At 46.0% G+C, this 20,784-nt stretch overlaps 1 protein-coding gene across 3 annotated transcripts in view; it reads left to right on the forward strand.

Annotated features, from left to right (window-relative positions):
• The first annotated feature begins 6,786 nt into the window (after positions 1 to 6,786).
• The window catches only part of PLEKHG5 (pleckstrin homology and RhoGEF domain containing G5), a 114,438-nt gene continuing 100,440 nt past the window's right edge, over positions 6,787 to 20,784 (forward strand). Inside the window, exon 1 of one of the 3 annotated variants that reach the window (XM_078145722.1) lies at positions 6,787 to 7,612. In XM_078145722.1, the coding sequence (XP_078001848.1) occupies positions 7,546 to 7,612 (67 nt within the window). In that variant the 5' untranslated portion in view covers positions 6,787 to 7,545. The remainder of the gene's footprint in view (positions 7,613 to 20,784) is intronic. The other 2 variants (XM_078145721.1, XM_020974966.2) reach the window with 2 other exon arrangements.

The raw sequence follows: 20,784 nt of genomic DNA on the forward strand, positions 1-20,784 counted from the left end.
CCTCTGGAACAGTTACACCTAGTAGGCCAATACCTTAATGAGGTCAGAGACAGAGGAGAAGGACCTGTATGTGCAAAAACGGAGCCGTTCTTTTTGTGGTAGCCCCAAGTCGAAATCTGTGGAGGTGTTCTGTTGGGCAATGGTTATACAAGTGGAGGTGTGTTGATGTAATAGAATTATTGGGCCAGAAGAAAGGCCAAAATGGACAATTTCCGAGAAAACTGGGAAGACCTTTGAACTGATGTAGAGTGAAGTGAGCAAAAGTAGAACCATTTATGTGACAACATTATTGAGAAAAACAGCTTTGAAAGACTTAAGGACTGAGCAATTCATTGATAAACCAAGAGTCCAGAAGATCGAAGATGGAACTGCCGCTCACCTCTTGTGAGAGAGGTGATGAACTTTAAATGCATTGGGCATAGCCACTGTGGGCATTTGTTTTGCTGGACTATGCATGCTTATGATGGGGGTGTTTTTATTTTAATTTTTTATTCAATGGAAGGGGCAGAGGGAAGAATAGATTATAAATGCATGTAAAAATAAATTTATTTTTTTACAAAAGAAAAAATGCATAGATCATGGAGGTTTGCTGGATAAAATTCTGGTCAGCTGAAAGGGACAAGATAACACTAAGCTAAACAAACTTATTGGAATAAGGACAGCATACATACTTTTTAACATTGTAAGAATTTTAGCCAAGACTGCTCTTTCATTGCGAATCTTGAAGAAAAAGATTTTTTTTTCATGGTTGTTTGGCATAATTACTGTACAACAAACATGGGTCACTGGTTGGTCGTTACTGGACAAAACATAGTAATGACCTGCCTGACTTCTCTAAGTTGTAGTATATGAGGTATGTCTGTTAAGTAACGTGACTTTCTTTTTTTTTTAATAACACATCGAGAGTATTGTGTTTACACCATTGAAACCACCTAAAATGGGCTTTACGTGCCCACTAGTGGTGAATAATCCATATTGGGGTATCAGGAATTTTGCGAGTGGATTCCAGAAACCACTGGCCTATCCCAGGGAGATGTCAATAGATAGAAGAGATAATGTGGTGTCTAAAGGGCTACCTTTAGAATTAGGAAGATTAGGTCCTGACAACCAGCCATGTAAACATATCTCTTAACCTCTCAGTCCCCCAGGCACCTGGGATTTACAGTTTATAAGCTGAAGAGGAGTTGCAGGATGGCATTAGCAGAGAGTTCCCTACACTGATGAAATCATGGGTCTGGACCAAAAGTGAAAAAAACCCAGATCTTGGAGTCAGGAGACCTGGGGTTGAAGTTGGGTGCTGCAGTTTGAGGGACCTTGGACCAATCACTTCTTCTGTAATGTAATTTAGAGTATGTACATAGCCTTCTGCTGTCAGACCTTGAGGGAGAGCACTTATTTGGATGGAAAAAAAGTCATCAGTTTATGGATACACTTAAGGATTGAAATAATTTTGTGAGTAAAAGGATTCTATCACCTCCCAAGCAGAACCCAGTTCTTGGAGAGCTCTTTAATCCAGCTGTTATCCCACTGACATTTTGAGTTGATCATATTCTAGAATCAACATTGCCTTACTGGGAAATTTTATAAACTGATCAGGCAATTTTTTTTTAAACAAATTCTTTTTTTGGGGGGGGTTTGAGGCAGTGGAATTAAGTGACTTGCCCAAGGTCACACAGCTAGTATATGTCACATGTTTGGTCTGAGGCCGAATTTGAACTTGGGTACTCCTAACTTCTATCCAATGCACCACCTAACTGTCCCTAAACAAATTCTTGCAAAGCTCTTTGTGTCTGTATCCTAGCAGTCACCACCCAGTGGTCCTGATCAGCAAGGGATGTGAAGGATTAGAGCGATTGTTACATGGATGCACACTTCCCCTTAAACACTTTTAACTTTTCCTGTAAGCCTAATTTTTTATTTTCAAGGCCTGAGCCTTGGAGGACGCCACATATGAAAATGAACAAAATTATGTTTGGCCACTAGAGGGTGCTGAGCCTTGGTGATCACTAAGCATTTGTCACCTGGTCTCCAGGCTCCTTAACTAGCAGGAGACTTGATTGTAATTTCCCAAGGAGAGTCACGAACTTGTTTATTGGCACTAATGAATGCTTTCAAATCCTAGGGTGATTGTGATCCTCTCCCACAGCATCATCATGGTCTTTTTAACTTAGTAATGTGTCAAGGGACAAAAAAGATTTATTGTTTAATGTTCTCAATTTCTGTAATTGATTATCAGTAGCTGAAATAAATTGAGTATACTCAAACTAAGGATGTAGCTGCTTAGTGTTAATGTCTGTATGCTAATAAAAGGGAAGGAAAAGATCTTCCTGTTGGACATTTCAAACTGAATATTAACTGTCCATGTCCAAAAATTGCACTCATCTTTCCCCCTAAATCTTTCCTTCTTAATTCCCACTATTATGGTCAAGGGTACCACCATCTGCCCAATCACACAGGCTCAAAACCTAGATGTCAGTCATTTTCGACTTTGTCCCACCCCTCCTATAACCAGTGGGTTCCCAAGGCCTGTTGATTCTACCTTCAAAACCTATGTACCTACTTAAGTATTTCCCACCCTGGGGCAGGCCCTCGTCACCTCATTCCTGGATTATTGCAGTAGCCTGCTTGGGGGGTGTGGGATCTCTGTCACAAATCTGCCCCTACCAGTCTATCCTCTACCCAGTCATCAAATTGATTTTCCTAAAAGTACAGGTCAGGCCATGTAGCCCCTCCCAACTCCCTATTCGATCAACTCCAGCAACTCCCTGTCACCTCTAAGCATCAAAAATAGACTCCTTGCTTGTCTTTTGCAGGCCTTCATAACCTAACCCTTTCCAGCCTTTCCAGTCTTCTTACACTTCCATGTATTTTGCAGTCCCGTGACTTTTCTGGAATAAGAATCTCCATCTCCCAGCTCTGGGCATTTTCACTGACTGTCCCCCATGCCTGGAATACTCTCTCCTTGCCTCCGTCTCTTGGCTTTCTTCAGCTTCTGTCATCTAAAACCCCACCTTCCTCAAGAATCCTTTCCGTTCTACCTTCACGTTAATGTCTTCCTTCCCTCGGGTATCCTGAATTTATCCTGTATGCGTCTTGTTTGTGCATCGTTGTTTGCATGTTGTTTCTTCTATTAGATTGTGAGCTCCTTGTGAGCAAGGACTTTCTTGTGCCCTTGTATTTGTCAGCGTTGTGCTTGTCGCATGGTAGGCTCTTAATAAATGCTTGTTGACTTGTTGACTTTTCATCTGCATTTTACAAGATTTTATGCTTTGAAACCCGTGTTCTAGTTGATACTTTTAAATGACGTCAATGGATCCATTTCTTTCTTTAAAGAAAAATCCATTTTCTGGTTAGATTAGTATTGGTCAAAAGCTTTCCTTAACCTGTGTACTAGGACAGACAGGCTTCCCCTTCCCATCAGGCCTTAAGACATTCTGGGGACTGAAGATGTACTCTCTGTCACTGACTAGTTGGAGGGAAGGTGAAAAAGAGTTAAAGCAAGATGTATTTATTAAGTACTTACAATGTGCCCGGCCACAGGGGGGGCACACATACAAGCAGGCCCTGAGCTAAAGGAGCTTACATTCTAATGGAGAAGACAACACACAGGGGCAGCTAGGTGGCGCAGTGGATAGAGCACCAGCCCTGGATTCCGGTGGACCTGAGTTCAAATAAGGCCTCAGCAGACACATAATACTAGCTGTGTGACCCTGGGCAAGTCACTTAACCTTATTGCCTAGCCAAAAAAAAAAGACAACACACGAAAGGAAGCTGAAAAGATGAAAGGGGAATGAAAGATGGCTGGTCTGGGCTCTTTTCCCAAAATGGTGGTTCTGGTAGGAAGTTGCCAGTAGGAGAAAGAGGCCACAGGAATGGGGTGATGTGGCAGGGTGAGAAGGCAGTAGAGAAGGAGGCCATGAGAGCTGAGGGAACTTCCAGGGTGAGAAGGCAGCTGTGTCATGGTGGCAAATTCTGGAGTGTCAGAAGCAGAGCTGAAAGAGGAAATAGTGAGAAATAAGAAGTGGATGGAACGGAGTTTGAGATGCTTTAGTCCTAGGTGACTGAAATCAACTTCTTGGAGTAATGTATCATGGCCATTTCTATACCTGTCATCTCCCCAGCTACATTTGTAAGCTGAGAGTAGAGACTTTCTGTGTGTTCTCCACACAGTAAGGCTTAGCACAATGCTTTCTGATGGACAGAAATGGGATTTGTATGTCACAGACTGGAAAGGACAGGTTATCTGGGTTGGGGTTTTTTTTTAGTTTTGTTTTTAGCACACTGTGTTTGTGCTATATCATGGCAGTCAAAAAAGTTAATGAGGTCTTGGGTGGCCTTGAAAGAGGCAGAGTCCTCAGAACGAGGAAGTGATGAGAGTTCTGTCCTACCCACTCTTGGATCATACCTTCAGAACTGTGTCTGGTGTTGTGGTCATCACCATTTTGGAAGGTTTTTGTCAGCTGGAATATTCAAAGAGTGGCTACTAGGAGGATGAACAGTCGTGAAAAAATGCCATGGGAAGATTGATGGACAGATTGATGAGGGTGTTTTGTCCAGAGAAGATGACTTAGGGGGAGTTGGAGGAAGATACGACAGATGTCTGGAGTATTTGAAAGAGTTGACATGTGGAAGAGGGGCAGTAGACATCTGTTTGACCCCCGAGAATGGAAGAAGTAGAAGCAGTAAGTGGAAATTGCAGAGGTAGATTTTGGCCCAAGGTATGATGTTTCCTTACAATTTGACCCATCTGAGAGTGAAATGGGCTGCTTTGGAAAGTGGTGACACAGTGAAAAGCGAGGCGGGCTTGGATCCTAGGAGCCTTCGCTGAGAGCCAGAAGGTCAGTCAATGAACATTTTTGTCATTTAATATATATTTATTGGGCACTTACTAACACCAGGCACCGTGCTAAGTGCCAGGGATACAAAAGGAAGCAAAGGACAGCCCCAGCCTTCAAGGAGCTTACAGGCAAATGAGAGAGGCGAGCAAACGCATGTACAATCAAGCTGTGTACAGAATAAATGGGAAACAATTAAGAGGGAAGGCAATAGAATGAAGAGGGATTAGGGAAAGCGGCTTCCTGTTGAAGGTGGTATTTCAGTTGGGATTTAAAAGAAGCCAATAGGTGGAGGTAAGGGCCTGCACCAGGGTGATGGCCATGTCAAAGGAGAGAAGGAGGCATAGAAGACAGACATGACAGAGGTACAATCAATAGACCTTGTCAGCACCTTGGATGTGGGGATGGTGAGAGAATGAAGAGTTGAGAATGATATCAAGAAGACCAGAAGAGTGATGGTACCCCCTATGGTAATAGAGAAGATCTGGGGGGAAAAAGAATGAATTCTGTTTTGGCCATGTTGAGTTTAAGACATCCACAGGACATCCAGTTTGAGATGTCTCTTAGGTAGTTGGAGATATGACAGGAGGTCAGCAGAGAGGTTAAGGCTATTATCTACTCTTCAGTGCCAAAATTTATTCCCCTACTTACAGGGAAGTGTGCACTCTAAACTTTTCATGATTCAGGAAATCCGTCATTTTAAAAGCCCTCCCCTACCCTACCCCAAGGAAGCGGACTTGGTGATCATCATTCCAGCTGGAAAAGAAATGAGTACTCCATTCTTGAAGGAGGTGAATCAAATTTGGGGGCTGAGAGAAGATCCTCAAGATCCAGGCGTCCGTTTCATAACCACATGCAGATATAAAGAGAATGGCAGTACAGTGTAGTGGATAGGCAGGGCACTGGTTTCCTGTGTGACCCTGGGCAATCCACATAATTGCTCTGGGCCTCAGTTTCCTCCTTGGTGAAATGACGATACTGAACTAGATGACCTCTGAGAGGTCCCTTCCAGTTTCAAGCTGGTGATCTTAAGGTCTTTCAAATCCCCATCCAAATCTAAGTCTAGGACCCTAAGAGTCCTCTCCTGGCCTCAGTAATCAGGGAAGTGAGGGGTCTTGGAACAGATGACTTCTGAGTTCTCTTCAGTTCTAAATCTATCTTATGGTCTTTATGGTCCTGTCCAGCATGAAGTCTGTGATCCTCACAGTTTTCTGTGAACCTCAGTTTCTCCCTTCGCAAAGTGAAGGTGTTGGACTAGGTGACCTCCAAGGTCCTTTCTAGCTCTCAATGTGGGCTCCCTCTGGGCCTCAGTTTCCCCCTTCATAAAATGAGGGGGCTGACCAAGGTGACCATTGAGGTCCCTCGCAGTTCTATGTCTGCACCTCTTTGAAGCTCATGGATGGCTTTTATGTTAATTTCACAACAGACCTTAAGGAAGCTCCATGACTTACCCATTCCCTGTCCCTCTTGACAGCACATATGCAGATTTCACCCTCAAAAGCTCTTTTTGTTTTTTTTAAATCCTGACTCATTGGAAAACAGACAGAATCTGTGCCTACTAACCCTCCCTTTTAAAGAGTTAAAGCTTTAGCTAATCCAGTCTTAATTCTCCCCATATGGTTGGGCCTGGCAGCAGAGGAGAGAGTTGGCTGACAATTCAAGCCTGAACAGTGGCTAAGATAAATATGGGGGCCATCTGTGCAGCTAGGGGAAAAAAAATTCATGTGAAGAACAGACAGACCCTGCTAAGTTAAACATATTTCCAAGACTTTGCTAGGAAAAAAAAAGGAGGGGCTGAGAATGGGTTGGGGTAGGGAGATGCGGAGGTGGGGAGAGAGACTAGAAAGGAGGCAAACTTGGTTGTCTCGAAGGGAAGGGGGTCCATTCCAAAAATTCTGGTGAACTGAATAATCAGATCTGGAAATGGGAAAGGGAGCTAGGGAGACAGTGATGTACCAAGGTGTTCCCACGGCAACCCGCCCTGACGCTGCTGTGATGCTCAGAACGCTGTGGTCTGGGTTTTTATAAAGGGCTGGAAAATTAACTCTTGCGGGCTGCGAACATTTCTCCCAAGCAGAGGCCAAGGAGGTATCAGGCAGGTCCAGGAAGCTGCCAACCTTGAAGAACTTCCTCCTAGCCGAGGACAGTGGCTGGCTGGCAGAGGAGGGGCTCGGGGCTGTCTCCTGAAATTGTAGAGAAAAGGAGTTTTCATAGCCTAGGTTTTTGGATGCCTGGCATGTAGTAGGGCTTGGCCAGCATTTGTCAAATTGAATTGAACAACGGAGCCAGCCAGCAGTGCGGAAAGTGAGCTTCACAGTATTGGTGCCTGGAAATGGACATGCCTGAAGCAGTGTCTGCGAGAACCATACGTTAAAATATACAGCACCCAAGGGGGTCCTAAGAAGAAACAACCTAGCAGGAGCTGAAAGCTTCATATCCTTTTGGCACAAAGACAGACCAGCTGAAGAAATCAAGACCAGGGCTGAATCTGAGAGGAGACCTCCAGCAACATCCAGACTGCTCCCTGGCAAAGCTGGGCCAGACTGGCCCCAGGTGCCTGCAGTCAGACAAGTCCAGGCTATCGGGGAACAGAGCTGTCCTGATGCCATCCTGACTGGAGGGCTTTTATCAGGCAGGATCTACTGGCTGGCACCCCCAATCTAGGGGCTCCCCTGGCTAGTGAGCCTCCCCTCCCAGCCCCATAAGAAGCATGAGTTCAGTTCTGACAAAATACGGGTCTCCACCACGCAGTTGGCTCAGCCTACGCTTGGGAACCAGTGAGTATATTTTTACCTTATTCCCCCCCTCCATCCATCCCTAAAATAGGAGATAGGGCTCGGCAGAAAGAGGGGTTTTGGGGAATGCGACTGAGTCTGGTCTTTCTGAATCAGCTGACGAATAGCCAAGAGCCTTTAATTACTTTGATAGGCTGGAAGCATTTCTCTGTCGTGAGGGTTATTTGGTAGGGTGTTGTGTTAAGAGCACAAGGGTTGAAAGCCTCCCTGTAGAGCAAGGGTGGACCAGTCAGAAGTGACTTCAAGAGCAGGGATAATGCCCTGATCTGGGAAGGAAGACACAGCTAAAGGACGGGTACTTTCTGGGCACGTCTTGGGAAAAGCTCCCCGTGTCTCCAGGGTCAGTGGCAGCTCCGGCTTCTCCAGGATGGTTTTGGTGCATCAGAATGTGGCAGTGACAGCCTGTCCTTGGGGGAACATTCTAGCTGCAAGCTGAGTCAGAAGGACTTCTGGACACTCCAGTAGGGATGCCTAGACTGATTCCTACATCCTTGTTAGCTCAGTGTGTGTGTGTGTGTGTGTGTGTGTGTGTGTGTGTGTGTGTGTGTATGGGGGGTTTGGGGAGAATATGAGATGTCGTGGAAGACATTACGAAAAAGCAAACCAAGTATAAATAAATGTTTTTTCTGATGCCTTTGTTATCTTTTAGATTGCTTTCATTTCCAGGGACTCCCTTCACCCATAACGGAAGTTAGGCATTAAGAAAAAACCAAACAGAACACTATGTATTGGCCAGGTCACCATCATGGAATTCTCAAAAGATGGCCAGAATTCATTTTAATTCACTTTCTAAAATAAAAACATGCCTTGTAGCACTTTATGGAGGCGGGGGGGAAGAAGAAGTGGATGAGCTGCCTAAATCAGTGACCCACATGGAAACTGCAGAGGTTGGTCTGCCGTGGCGCACTCCCCTATGTGCACACACACATATACACATCCATACACACACACTTGAAGAGGCAGTCTGAAAATGGAGCCATCTTTGACACCCCAAAATGTCTCCAAATCAAAGCCCTCCTGGGAACATGGCTTTCATCCAAATGGGGCTGGCCAAGTGGGCTAGTTTATCTCTGCTCGCTGTTGCCTCCACCCCTGTGTGCAGTCTCTTAGTGCCTGCCTGCTGTCCCTGGAATTCACTGGGTCTCTACCACCAGCCCTTACTTGGGTCTCTCTCCTTTGGGCAGCATGCCAGACTTTCCCAGACCTTTTCCTCCCCTCTCCTTTCTTTCCATCCCATTTCTTCTTTGCTGTGTCCCGTCCAGGCCCCCAGTCTAGTCTAGTCAAGAGACGGAGGAAGGGAATAAGCATTCACATAATACCTACTGTGTGCTAAGTGCTTTTTTACACCTATTATCTCATTTGATCCTCACAACAACCCTTCGAGGTAGAGGTGCTGTTAGGATCCCCATTTTACAGATGAGGAAACCGAGGCAAAGAGGGATTAAGTGGCTTGTGCAGGGTCACATAGCTAAGAGCCAGCTACCCTCCAAATAAGAGAAAGATTTATGTTGATGATAGGAATATGTTCTGTCTGGGTCATGTGTAATCCCCTCTCTACCAGGTAATGTAATTGCTTCTTAATGGAGGCTTCTCCAAAAAACATGATATAGGCAGCAGCTGTCTTTGTGCATAAGGCCAACCCTATGAGTGGGCTTTTCAAACTCAGGATCTGAGGCTTGATGCCATCACGTGAGATTATTCTTTCTCTTAAGATGCCTTAGCAAAGTCCTATCTTATCATGAGGGTCTGAAGCTTTTTTTTTTTGAGGGTCCGAAGCTTCTTAAGATAGCCTAAATCAGTATGGCTCCATTCCCTGGTCCCCTACCGCAGTGGCATATCCTGTTCTTGGGGTCTCTGAGACTGACTTGGACTTTCATTGACCTGACTTCAAAAAAAAAGAAAAAAAGACAACTTCCCTAAATGTACAACTGAAACCCCGTTGAGTGGAACAAGGAGGAAGCAGGAGGCCTTCCTGGATGGGGCCTTTCCAGCTGCCAGTGCTGCTGATGCTGGTCAAATGGTTGGGCTTTTCTCCTTGTGTCACGTAGTTTTGCTTCTGTGGTGGTGGTGGGGGTTGGGAGCCGTAGCGGTGTGCCTAGGAAAGATCCTGACACTGAGAAGGTCACCCGAAGGACCATGGTCCAAGGCCCTTTGGTTCACAGCCTCACTGGTTCATTGATTCAGAGCTGGAAGGGACCTTCAAGGTCATCTACTAGAGACTGCTTTGTCTACCTTTAGACTTGTAAGATTTTAGTGCTAAAAAAGGACCTTGAGATTATTTCATGTTAATTGGGTTCATGGACTTTTTTTTTAAGAAAAATAAAAAGACTAGCTGTGTGACCCTGGGCAAGTCACTTAACTCCAACTGCCTTAAAAAAACATTTTGATAAATATCTTTTAATAGAATTAGTTTCCTTTATAACCCTATTATTTTATGTACTTGAAAACTTGATTCAGAGAAGAGGTCTTTGACATAAAATTAAGAACTCTTGACTTCTAGGCCAACTCTTTCATTTTACAGATGAGGAAACTGAGGCAAACAAGGTTAAGTGATTTGCCCAGAGTCACACAGCTAGCAAGTGTCTAAGGTGGGATTTGAACTCGGGTCTTCCTGACTCCAGGCCCAGTGCTGCCTCAGCTAGCTTCAACCTAGCTGCCTCAGTGACCTCAGTGGTCCATCCAAAGAGCCTGCTTGTAAGCTCAAATGAAGGAATTGGCTTGGATGATCTCTGAGGTCCATTTTATAATTCTATACCTTGGGCCCTGAATTAGACATAGAATGCCTTAGTGTCTGATGGCTGCCACTACCCCTGATGTCAGACAGTCTGGTCAAGGGATCCTCTCTAATCCTGACCTGTGTCCTATTGCCAAATTGTCGATGGTCAATTCTGGTAGTAAAAAAATTGCATGCATGACCAATCTGTGTATATTTATTAATTACATACTACTTTACTAATAACTGCATTGATTATAAAACACCTAAAATAGAAATAAAATGGACCAGATAAAGATGAAATGACATTTGGTCCTAGAGTTAGTTGGGATCTACTAGAGTTTCTTGAGTAGGGGGTGACAGTCACACTTGTGCTTTTGGAAAATCACTTTAGCAGGTGAGTGGATAATGGATTGGAGTGGGAGGGACTTCACTCAAGGACACCAATTAGGAGGTTACTGCAATAGTCCAGGGGAGAGGTAATGAGGGACTGAAGTGGCCTGGGAGTCGAGTGAGTAGGGAGAGGGGGTCAGATGTGAGAGATTTTTTTGGGGTTTTTTTGCTAGGCAAAGGGATTAAGTGACTTGCCCAGGGTCACACAGCTAGTGAGTGTTACATGTCTGAGGTCGAATTTGAACTCAGGTCCTCCTGACTCCAGGGTGGGTGCTGTATTCAGTGCGCCACCTTGCTGCCCCTGAGAGATGTTTGGAAGGGTGAAATGACAACACTTGGCAACTGCATACCTGGGACGATGGAGAGTGAGGCTTCAAAATCGACATGAGATTATGAGCTTGGTATGCTGGAAAGATGACGGTGCCCTGGACAGAAATCGGGAAGTTAGGAAGGTCACGTGATGAGATCTGTGATGCAGGTGGCAGCCAGTCTGTGCCCGCTCATCTTAGGAGACCCACCCAGAATGAGAGAGTCTACTCTTGTTCATTGGCCTGGGATCCACGAGCCTGATCTCTGAGGGGGTGTCTATGGAACCCACAGGGTGATGTGGGTGGAGCAGGGTGTGGTTGTCTTGGGGGATGGGGGCAAATGGTTTCCCAGTGGCACCTATTGCAGCGACTGCTGGTGGGTGCCGAGGGCATAATGGTTAGGTTACGCCCGTTCCAAGAGGACCATGCCCGGCTCAGAAGGTTGGGAGTTTGGGCGGTCGAGAGCGGCAGTGGAATGAGGGAGTCAGATACTGCTCATTTCCCTACTCTGACTAGCTCGTTATATAACCCTCAGCATCCTGACACTGCCCAATTTGGAGACCACTAATGTAGTCCCCCACCCTGCCTGCCCCCTACAATCTGCCGCTTCCTCTGAGGCGCAGGCTAAGGTGGCTCTGCCTGAGGGAAGAGACCTTGGTTTTGTCACCAACTGGCAGGAGACTCCCTGAGCCAAGACATATCAAGTCTGACGTGTCCTAATTGTCCTTGAGTCTCCTCAGTGGTTCCCAGGAGTTGATCTTTAGGACAGCTGGGGTCTGGGGTAATGAAGCTTGTTGCTCCAGGAGCTGGGAGTAAGGCAGAGCAGGAATGGATAGACTTCCCATCTGGGGCAAGTGTTAGAGGAACTTGAGGCCTTGGGGGAAGCAGACCCAAGAGAATTCTCTCTCTCTCTCTCTCTCTCTCTCTCTCTCTCTCTCTCTCTCTCTCTCTCTCTCTCTCTCTCTATCTCTCTCTTCTTTCTCTCCCTCTCTCTCTCCTCTCTCTCTCTGTCTCTCTCTCTGTCTCTGTCTCTGTCTCTCTCTCTCTCCCCACCCCATTCCCCATAGATTTAGAGATGGAAGGGCCTTCAAGAGTCATCTAGTCCAATCCCCTAATTTTACAGATGAGGAAACTGAGGATTAGAGACCTTAAGTGACAGCCAGGTGGTTCAGTGGACAGAACACTGGAGTCAGGAAGACCAGAGTTCAAATGTGGCCTCAGACACTTACTGCCTGCAAGACCCTGGGCAAGTCACTTGACTTGTCTGCCTCAGTTTCCTTTTAAAATGGTGCTAATAATAGCACCATTAAAGTGATGATAAATCACTTTAAATAAAGTGTAGCAGAGTGACCGACACATAGTAGGCAATTTCCTTCCTTCTCTTCCTCTCTCCTTTATTTTCTTTTTCTCTTTCTTTCACTCTTTCCTTCTTTCTCTCTCCTTTTCTCCCTTATTTCTTCCTTCTTTCTTTCCTTCTGTCTCTTCCTTTCTTCCTTCCTTCTTTCCTCCCTTCCTTCCCTCCCTTTTTTCTTCCCTCCCTTCCTCCCTTCCTCCCTTCCTCCCTTTCTTCCTCCCTTCCTTCCTTCCTTCCTTCCTTCCTTGCTTCTTCCCTCCCTTCCTTCCCTCCCTTTTTTCTTCCCTCCTTTCCTTCCTTCCTTCCTCCCTTCCTTCCTTCCTTCCTTCCTTCCTTCCTTCCTTCCTCCCTCCCTTCCTTCCTTCCTCCCTTCCTTCCTTCCTTCCTTCCTCCCTTCCTTCCTCTCTCCCTCCCTCCCTCCCTCCCTTCCTTCCTTGCTTCTTCCTCCCTTCCTTCCCTCCCTTTTTTCTTCCCTCCTTTCCTCCCTTCTTCCTCCTTCCTCTTCCTTCCTTCCTCTCCTTCCTTCCTTCCTTCCTCCTTCCTTTCCTTCCTCCCTTCCTTCCTTCCTTCCTTCCTCCTTCCTTCTCTCTCCCTCCCTCCTCCTCCTCCCTTCCTTCCTTCCTCCTTCCTTCCTCCCTCCTCCCTCCCTTCTCCTCCCTCCCTTCCTCCCTTCCTTCCTTCCTTCTTCCCTCCCTCCCTCCCTTCCTTCCTCCCTCCCTCCTCCCTTCCTTCCTTCCTTCCTTCCTCCCTTCCTTCCTTTTTTCTTCCCTCCATTCCTCCCTCCCTCCCTTCCTTCCTTCCTCCTCCTTCCTTCCCTCCTTTTCTTCCTTCCTTCCTTCCTTCTTCCTTCCTTCCTTCCTTCCTTCTTCCTTCCTTCCTTCCTTCTTCCTTCCTTCCTTCCTTCCTTCTTCCCTTCCTTCCTCTCTCCCTCCCTCCTCCCTTCCTTCCTCCTTCCTTCCTTCCTTCCTTCCTTCCTTCCTCCCTCCCTTCCTTCCTTCCTCCCTTCCTTCCTTCCTTCCTTCCTCCCTTCCTTCCTCTCTCCCTCCTCCCTCCCTCTCCCTTCCTTCCTTCCTCCCTTCCTTCCTCCCTCCCTCCCTCCCTTCCTCCCTCCCTCTTCCTCCTTCCTTCCTTCCTTCTTCCCTCCCTCCCTCCCTTCCTTCCTCCCTCCCTCCCTCCTTCCCTTCCTTCCTTCCTTCTTCCCTCCCTCCTCCTTCCTTCCTCCCTCCTTCCTTCCTTCCTTCCTCCCTTCCTTCCCTTTTTCTTCCCTCCATTCCTCCCTCCCTCCCTTCCTTCCTTCCTCCCTCCCTTCCTTCCTCCTTTCTTCCTTCCTTCCTTCCTTCCTTCCTTCCTTCTTCCTTCCTTCCTTCCTTCCTCCCTTCCTTCCTCTCTCCCTCCCTCCCTCCTTCCTCCTCCCTTCCTTCCTTCTTCCTTCCTTCCTTCCTTCCTTCCTTCCTTCCTTCCTTCCTTCTTCCTTCCTCCTTCCTTCCCTTCCCTTCCTCCTCCTTCCTTCCTCTCTCCCTCCCTCCCTCCCTCCCTCCCTCTCCCTTCCTCCCTTCCTCCCTTCCTCCCTCCCTCCCTCCCTCCCTTCCTCCCTCCCTTCCTTCCTTCCTTCTTCCCTCCCTCCTTCCTTCCTCCCTTCCTTCCTCTCTCCCTCCCTCCCTCCCTCCCTCCCTTCCTTCCTTCCTGCCTTCCTTCCTCCCTCCCTCCCTCCCCTTCCCCCTCCCTTCCTTCCTTCCTTCTTCCCTCCCTCCTCCCTTCCTTCTTCCCTCCTTCCTTCCCTCCCTTTTTTCTTCCCTTCCTTCCTTCCTTCCTTCCTTCCTTCCTTCCTTCCTTCCTTCCTTCCTCCCTCCTTCCTTCCTTCCTTCCTTCTTCCCTCCCTCCCTCCCTTCCTTCTTCCCTCCCTTCCTTCACTCCCTTTTTTCTTCCCTTCCTTCCTTCCTTCCTTCCTTCCTTCCTTCCTTCCTTCCTTCCTTCCTTCCTTCCTTCCTCCCTCCCTCCCTTCTTTCTTTCCTTCCTTCCTCTCAGTCACACAATAGCAAATATCAGAAGTGAGATTTGAACCCAGGCTTTCCTGACTCCAAGTTCAATATTCTTTCCAGTCAGCAACCATTTATGAAGCACCTACTATGTGCTGGGCACTGTGCTAAGTGCTAGGCATACAAAGAAAGGCAAAAACAGCCCCAGCCCCTGAGGTCCACACAGCCCAAGCTGCTCCGTACTTAAATGCAATCCAACAACCTTTTCTCAAATGTCTCTTATGTGTGAGGCTCTGGGGGCTGCAAAGATCAGAGGGAAGCGGCCCCTGCCCTCGGTGAGCTCCCATTCTGCAGGGAGGCAGCAATCTCTGCCTGGATAAGTAACAACAAAACAGATCCAAAGTGGCCTCTGGGAAGGTCTGACTTTGAAGTCATAGGGTCATGGATGTAGATCTGGAAGGGACCTCGAAGACCATCTAGTCCTCATTTTACAGGTGGGGAAACAGAGGCCCACACAGCTAGGATGGGCCAAAGGCAGGGCTTGAACCCATGTTTCCTGATTCTAACCTCAGCACTTTTCTAGTCATCTTGCTACGCTGGCTCTCTGATCAGAGTTTCTAGGCTTCTCTGGGCATCACCCAGAGCTGGGCTTGCTGGTTTGTGAGCCTCTGGAGGAGGGGAGTGGGCCTCGTTTTCCCATCTCCCTCAGTGACTCTACACTGTGCTAGTCAGTGAGCCTATGCGCGGTGAAGCAAGGCCTTCAGCTGCGGACTCCAGGACAGGGGTCTCACCTGGAAAGAGCCCAGCCCATTAATCCAGTGGAGTCCTCATCAAATAGCTCGGTGGGAATGGAGGGGGCCTTGGAATGTGGCTCAGCCCCCATGGCCACAGCTGCTGGCGTGTGGCTGTCCTGGAGATGGTGTCCATCTCTTCTTCCTTCCCTCCTTCTGCAGCCCTGTGAAATACCTGGCACCATGAGGCTGCTGGAATGACTGGAGTAGACAGCGTCTGCGTTCCTGCCTGTCTGACCACCTCCTCCTTCTTCCGTGGCTGGAGACCAGCTCTCCAGCCTCTCGGAACTGCTGGGAATGCGTAGAAGAGAGAGCCTGGCGTGGGGAAGAAGGGAGTCCTGGGCTCCAGGTGTGGGCATGGGGCAATGGCCTCCAGGAACTTCTCTGGGCACCACTGTCTTATTCTGGGAGCTGAACCTCAGCCCCTTTGGCTGGAGAGGGAGACTTAGAGTTGGGTCACCAGAGGAACCCGGAAATATGGGAACTGGGGAGAAGTGAGGCACTGTGAGGAAGGGGTCCATCTTCTCAAACAGAGAAGCTGATCAGTGTCCAGCCTCACTCTTAATTCCTCTGGTCAGAGGTAGGGGCCGATATTAATAACAGCTAATAATTATTTAGCGCTTTACCTCTCCTATCTCATTTGAGCCTCACAATAACTCTGGGAGATAGGTGCTATTATTTCCCCTATTTTACAGGTGGGGAAACTGAGGCAGACAGCAGTGAAGTGACTTTCACAGGGTCACACAGCTAGTAAGTGTCTGAGGCTAGTTTTGAACTCAGCACTTCCTGACTCCAGGCCTAGTACTCTGCGCTATTATTTTCTCCATTTTATAGGTGAGGTAAACCGAGACAGACAGAGGTGAAGGGTCACACAGCTACTAAGTGTCTGCAGGTGGATTTGAACCCATATCTTTTTGACTCCAGGCCCAGTACTCTACCCACCACACCGCTTACCTGCCTGGTGGTTAAAAAAAAAAAAGGCAGAAGGGAGAGGAGCCATCAATCTGTCTTCCAATGGGGTTTCCAGTGGGAGGGATCGTGGGGAGCTTTGGGAGGGTCTGTTGTATCTCTCTCAGGTGATGCACTGGACCTTGGTTCAGGAAATTCTTGAGTTCAAATCTGGCCTCAGATATTTATTAGCTGTGCGACCCCTGGGCAAGTCACTTAACCTCAGTCTCCTCATCTGTAAAATGGGGATGATGATAATAATAGCACCCACTTCCAAACGAGATATTTGTCAAGCTGCAAACCTTAAAGTGCTACCTATGCATTAGCTATTGTTATCACAGCTACCATCCCAGTCCTGGAGTGTGGCAGCAGCTGTAATCCAGTAGAAGGCATGCCAACAGTAATGGAGGATTTTTATTTGTTTGTTTGTTTGTTTTAGGCAATTGGGTTTAAGTGATTTGCCCAGGGTCACACAGCTAGTATCAAGTGTTTGGTCTGAGGCTGGATTTGAACTGAGGTCCTCCTGACTTCAGGGCCAGTGCTGTATCCACTGCACCACCTAGCTGCCCATGCAATGGAGGATTTTTTAAGGGCCATCTATATAACAGATGTTGTGCCAGGTACTGCAGACACAAAAGTGCAATAGACACTCCCTCTGAGGAGATAACACAATGCACACATGTACGTGTATACATGTAATATGTAACATGCACATGTGTATGTATAATACAATCATGCATGACAAATGTAATATCTATATAATATATGATATGATATGCATGTGTCTCATATATACATGTGTGTATAATCCAACACATATGTACTATATGATAAAAATACATATACAGTAAAACATATAATGTACACATGTATATATAATATACAAATAATAATATATAATGTGCAATGATATAATATGCAATTTTTTGTTTTTATTATGTATTTTGTATAATATACAGTATATATACATTATTTGTATATACATGATTATGTATACAAATGTGTGTGCATGTGTGTGTATACACACTCACACACGCACACATACACACACACACACACACACATATATATATACACACACACATACATATACAGAGAGAGAGAGAGTTTTTTGAGAGGGGGGATGGATTGAGTCTATGATTTTGTTGAGGCAGAGAAGACCTTCTACTAAAGTGGGTCAGCACCTTCTCTAAAACTTAAAGAGATTTAGAGTGTTGTTGGGGGCACTGAGGGGTTAAGTGACTTGCTCTGGGGCGCCCAGACATGATGTGTCAGGAGCGAGACTTGAACTCTGGTCTTGTTGGTGCTTGGTCAGCTCTCCATCCACCAATGCTTCGCACAGTACCTGGCACATAGCGGGTTCTTAAGAAATGCTTATTGCCTGACCAACTAGTCTATGTTAACTCTCATATGCAGGTCTGGGGGTATTCACACACACAGAAGAAATGCGATGTAATTGGCACTGAGAGGCTGAGGAGACCCCCTTTAGAAGGTGGTGTTTGGGCACAAACTAGGGACGTGAAGAGGCCAAGGGGGGCTGGAAGGCAGACAGGTAGGGGGGACAGCCAGTGCAAAGACAGAGAGACAGGAGAGGGGATGCCAGAAGTGGGGAGCAGCGCGATGGCCAGTTTGGTTAGGGTGTTGAGGGCATGGAGGTGAGAGACGTATAAGGCTGGGCAGGTGGGCTGGAAGCGGGTTGTGTAGGACTTTCAGTGTCAGAGGTTAGTTAGTAATTGGCCCAAGAAATAATAGGGAGCCATTGTAGTTTATTAAGCAGGGAAGTGGCATGGTCAGTCCTGTATTTTGGGAGAAATGCCTCCCTATTGGATGAGGATAAAGGCTGTAAATAAGGAACTTCATAGATGAAGCCTCAGTGCAAACATTTTCAGCTTTTGAGCCAGACCAATTTCATTGTTAGAAGATATTTTGCCTTTGGGAAAATCCTTGCTGTCAATGAAGATTAGAGCTTGGCCTCCCGGTGGTCTTTGGGGGTGACCTGGGACCCTTAAAGGGAAGTGACCTGCCCAGAGCCAGCTCTGTGTTCCCTGTCTTTGCTGCCTCTGAACCAATACTTACGAAGCACCTACTATGTACAAGGTGCCAGTAACTGCGAAAATTGAGAGAAGAAATGAAGCAAACATTTGTTAGGCACTTACTAGGTGCCAGGCACCGTGCTAAATGCCAGGAAAATAAACATAAGCAAAAAGAAAGGCAGTCCCTGCCCTCAAGAAGCTTACATCTTAATAGGGAAAATAATACATGCAAGGGAGCTGGGAAGGGGTAGAGGTGAAAGTGAATATAGGCATGTGATTTTGAAGGTTCCCAGGAAATGAAGAACAAATAAAATTATATACATAATATTATAAGATTATATATAATATATAGTAGGGTATATATATACAATATATTGTAGGATATATATAATAGGATATATATATTATATAGTAGGATATATAATGGGATATAACATATAGGAGGATATATATAATAGGATATCAATATAATATATAGTAGGATATATAATAAGCTATATAATATATAGTAGGATATCTATTATATATATAGTATGATATATAATAAATATTAAGAGATATAATAAATAGTAGGATATATAATAGAATATATATGATAAGATATATAATAGTATATATAATATATAGTAAGCTATATTAGGATATATAATATATAGTAGGATATATATAATAGTATATGTAATATATAGTAGGATATATAATAGGATACATAATATATAATAGGATATATATATAATATATATAGTAGAATATCTAATATGTAGTAGTTTGGTTGAAGCAAGAGGGAATCAGGGAAGGCTTCATGGAGGAGGTGGTACTTGACTGAGTTTGAAAGCAGAGGAAGATTCTGGAAGGATGGCTTGGCATTCAGGATCTGCCCTGTACTGGCAGATCCTTCCTCCTGAGCCTCTGTCTGCCAATCTGATCCCTGGGCCAGGGGAACCAGCCCAGCTGGGAGTGGGTGAGGGAGATCTGCCCCAGCCACTGCCCCTCGAGCAGAAAACTCACCATCTGCTTTGAAGGTTACGGAGTTTTTAATTGATATTTCATTCAATTCATCAAACATGTAGTAGGTGTCTACTATGTGCTAGGTACTGTATTAGTCTCTGGAGAGATAAAGACGGTCACAGAACTGTCCATGTAGTTCTAGTTAGGTGGCCTAGTGGTTAGTGTGCTGGGCCTGCAGTCAAAAAGACCTGAGTTCAAATCCAGCCTCGGACACTTACTAGCTGTGTGACTGTAGGCAAATCATTTAGTTTCTGTCTGCCTCAGTAGTAAAAGATCATAATAGTACCTATCTCCAAGGGTTATTGTAAGCATCAACCGAGTTAATATTTGTAAAGCGCTTAACCTTAGCACAGTGCCTGACACATAGTGAGTATTTAATAAATGTGTGTTTCCTTCCCTGTCCTTAAGGTACTTATATCCTAGGGGGTGGGGAGGGGTAGAACAATATATACACAGATAAAGCAATTAAAATATATATAAAGTAATAGGAGGAGGTGTCATACCACCAAATGGGTTATTTAGGAAAGGCCTAGGCTAGGGGGATGCCTCTTGAGTTAAGTCTTAAAGGGAGCTAAGGATCCCAAAAATTGGAGATGAGGAAGAAAATCTTCTCTGATATGAGGGACAGCCTATGCAAAGTCGTGGAGGTGAGAAAAGGAAATACGTGTGTATGCATGTATGTATGTATATACACAGGTATACATGTCTGTGAAACAAAAATGACATGTTCATCTATGCATGTATCTGTAAAATGTAGTGGAATTGTGGTGTTTTTTTTTAAATAAGAAGGTTAAAAAAATATACCAAACCAAACGTATTTTCTTTTTAACTCCAAAGGACTAATTCTGCCTACATAGCAGAATTTGCCCCCTTCCTCTCCAGCTGCTGTGGTGACCACATGCAATCACACGTAACTGTTTAGAGGGAAGCTGGCCCTGGGCTTGGGTTGAGGGGGGAGGCCGGAGGGCCCCGAAGCCAGACAAGCCCTTCTGGCCCCAGCTGCCAACCCTGTGATTTGCTGCGAAGGGGCTGCGGCCAGCAGCGTCCACCTAGAATGGATGTAGGTTCTATTACGTCAGCCGCCTCGTCGTCCCTCCAGCCTCACCCAAATCCTTCTTCCCTGGATCCCTTACACATATGGCCTCTCTACCTTTTTTGAAGCTCATTTGTTCATTCAATCAGCATTCATTAAGCACCTACTATGTGCCAGGCACTGTGCCAGAGTCTGAGGACAGAAACCAATGAGAAAAGAAACAACCCCCACCCTCAAGTTGACATTCTGAGGGGGAGAGACAAAATGTCTACAGAAAAATCAATACCAAATATGTTAAAAAGTCAATAAAAATCATTTCATCGAGGAGTAGAAGGCACTAATAGCCAGAGAGGCTGCCTAATACCGATTCGACTCCCATGTGATGTTTACTATTTTGGGCAAGTCATTTTACTTGCCTGGGCCTCAGTTTCCTCATCTGTCAAATGAGAAGCTTGGCCCAGATGATTTGTGAGGTTCTCTCTTAGTTCCAGATGTGACCTGGAATCCTCTCTGCATAGGCTGCCGAACGTAAGCTGAGCTTTGACTGCAGCGTGAAATTCCAGGACCCTCCTTTAGTTTTTTCTTCATGGGCTCAGG

The sequence above is a fragment of the Phascolarctos cinereus genome, unplaced genomic scaffold (genome assembly GCF_003287225.1).
Source record: "Phascolarctos cinereus isolate Bilbo 61053 unplaced genomic scaffold, phaCin_HiC Scaffold_726;HRSCAF=1367, whole genome shotgun sequence".
Classification (NCBI taxonomy): Eukaryota; Metazoa; Chordata; class Mammalia; order Diprotodontia; family Phascolarctidae; genus Phascolarctos; species Phascolarctos cinereus.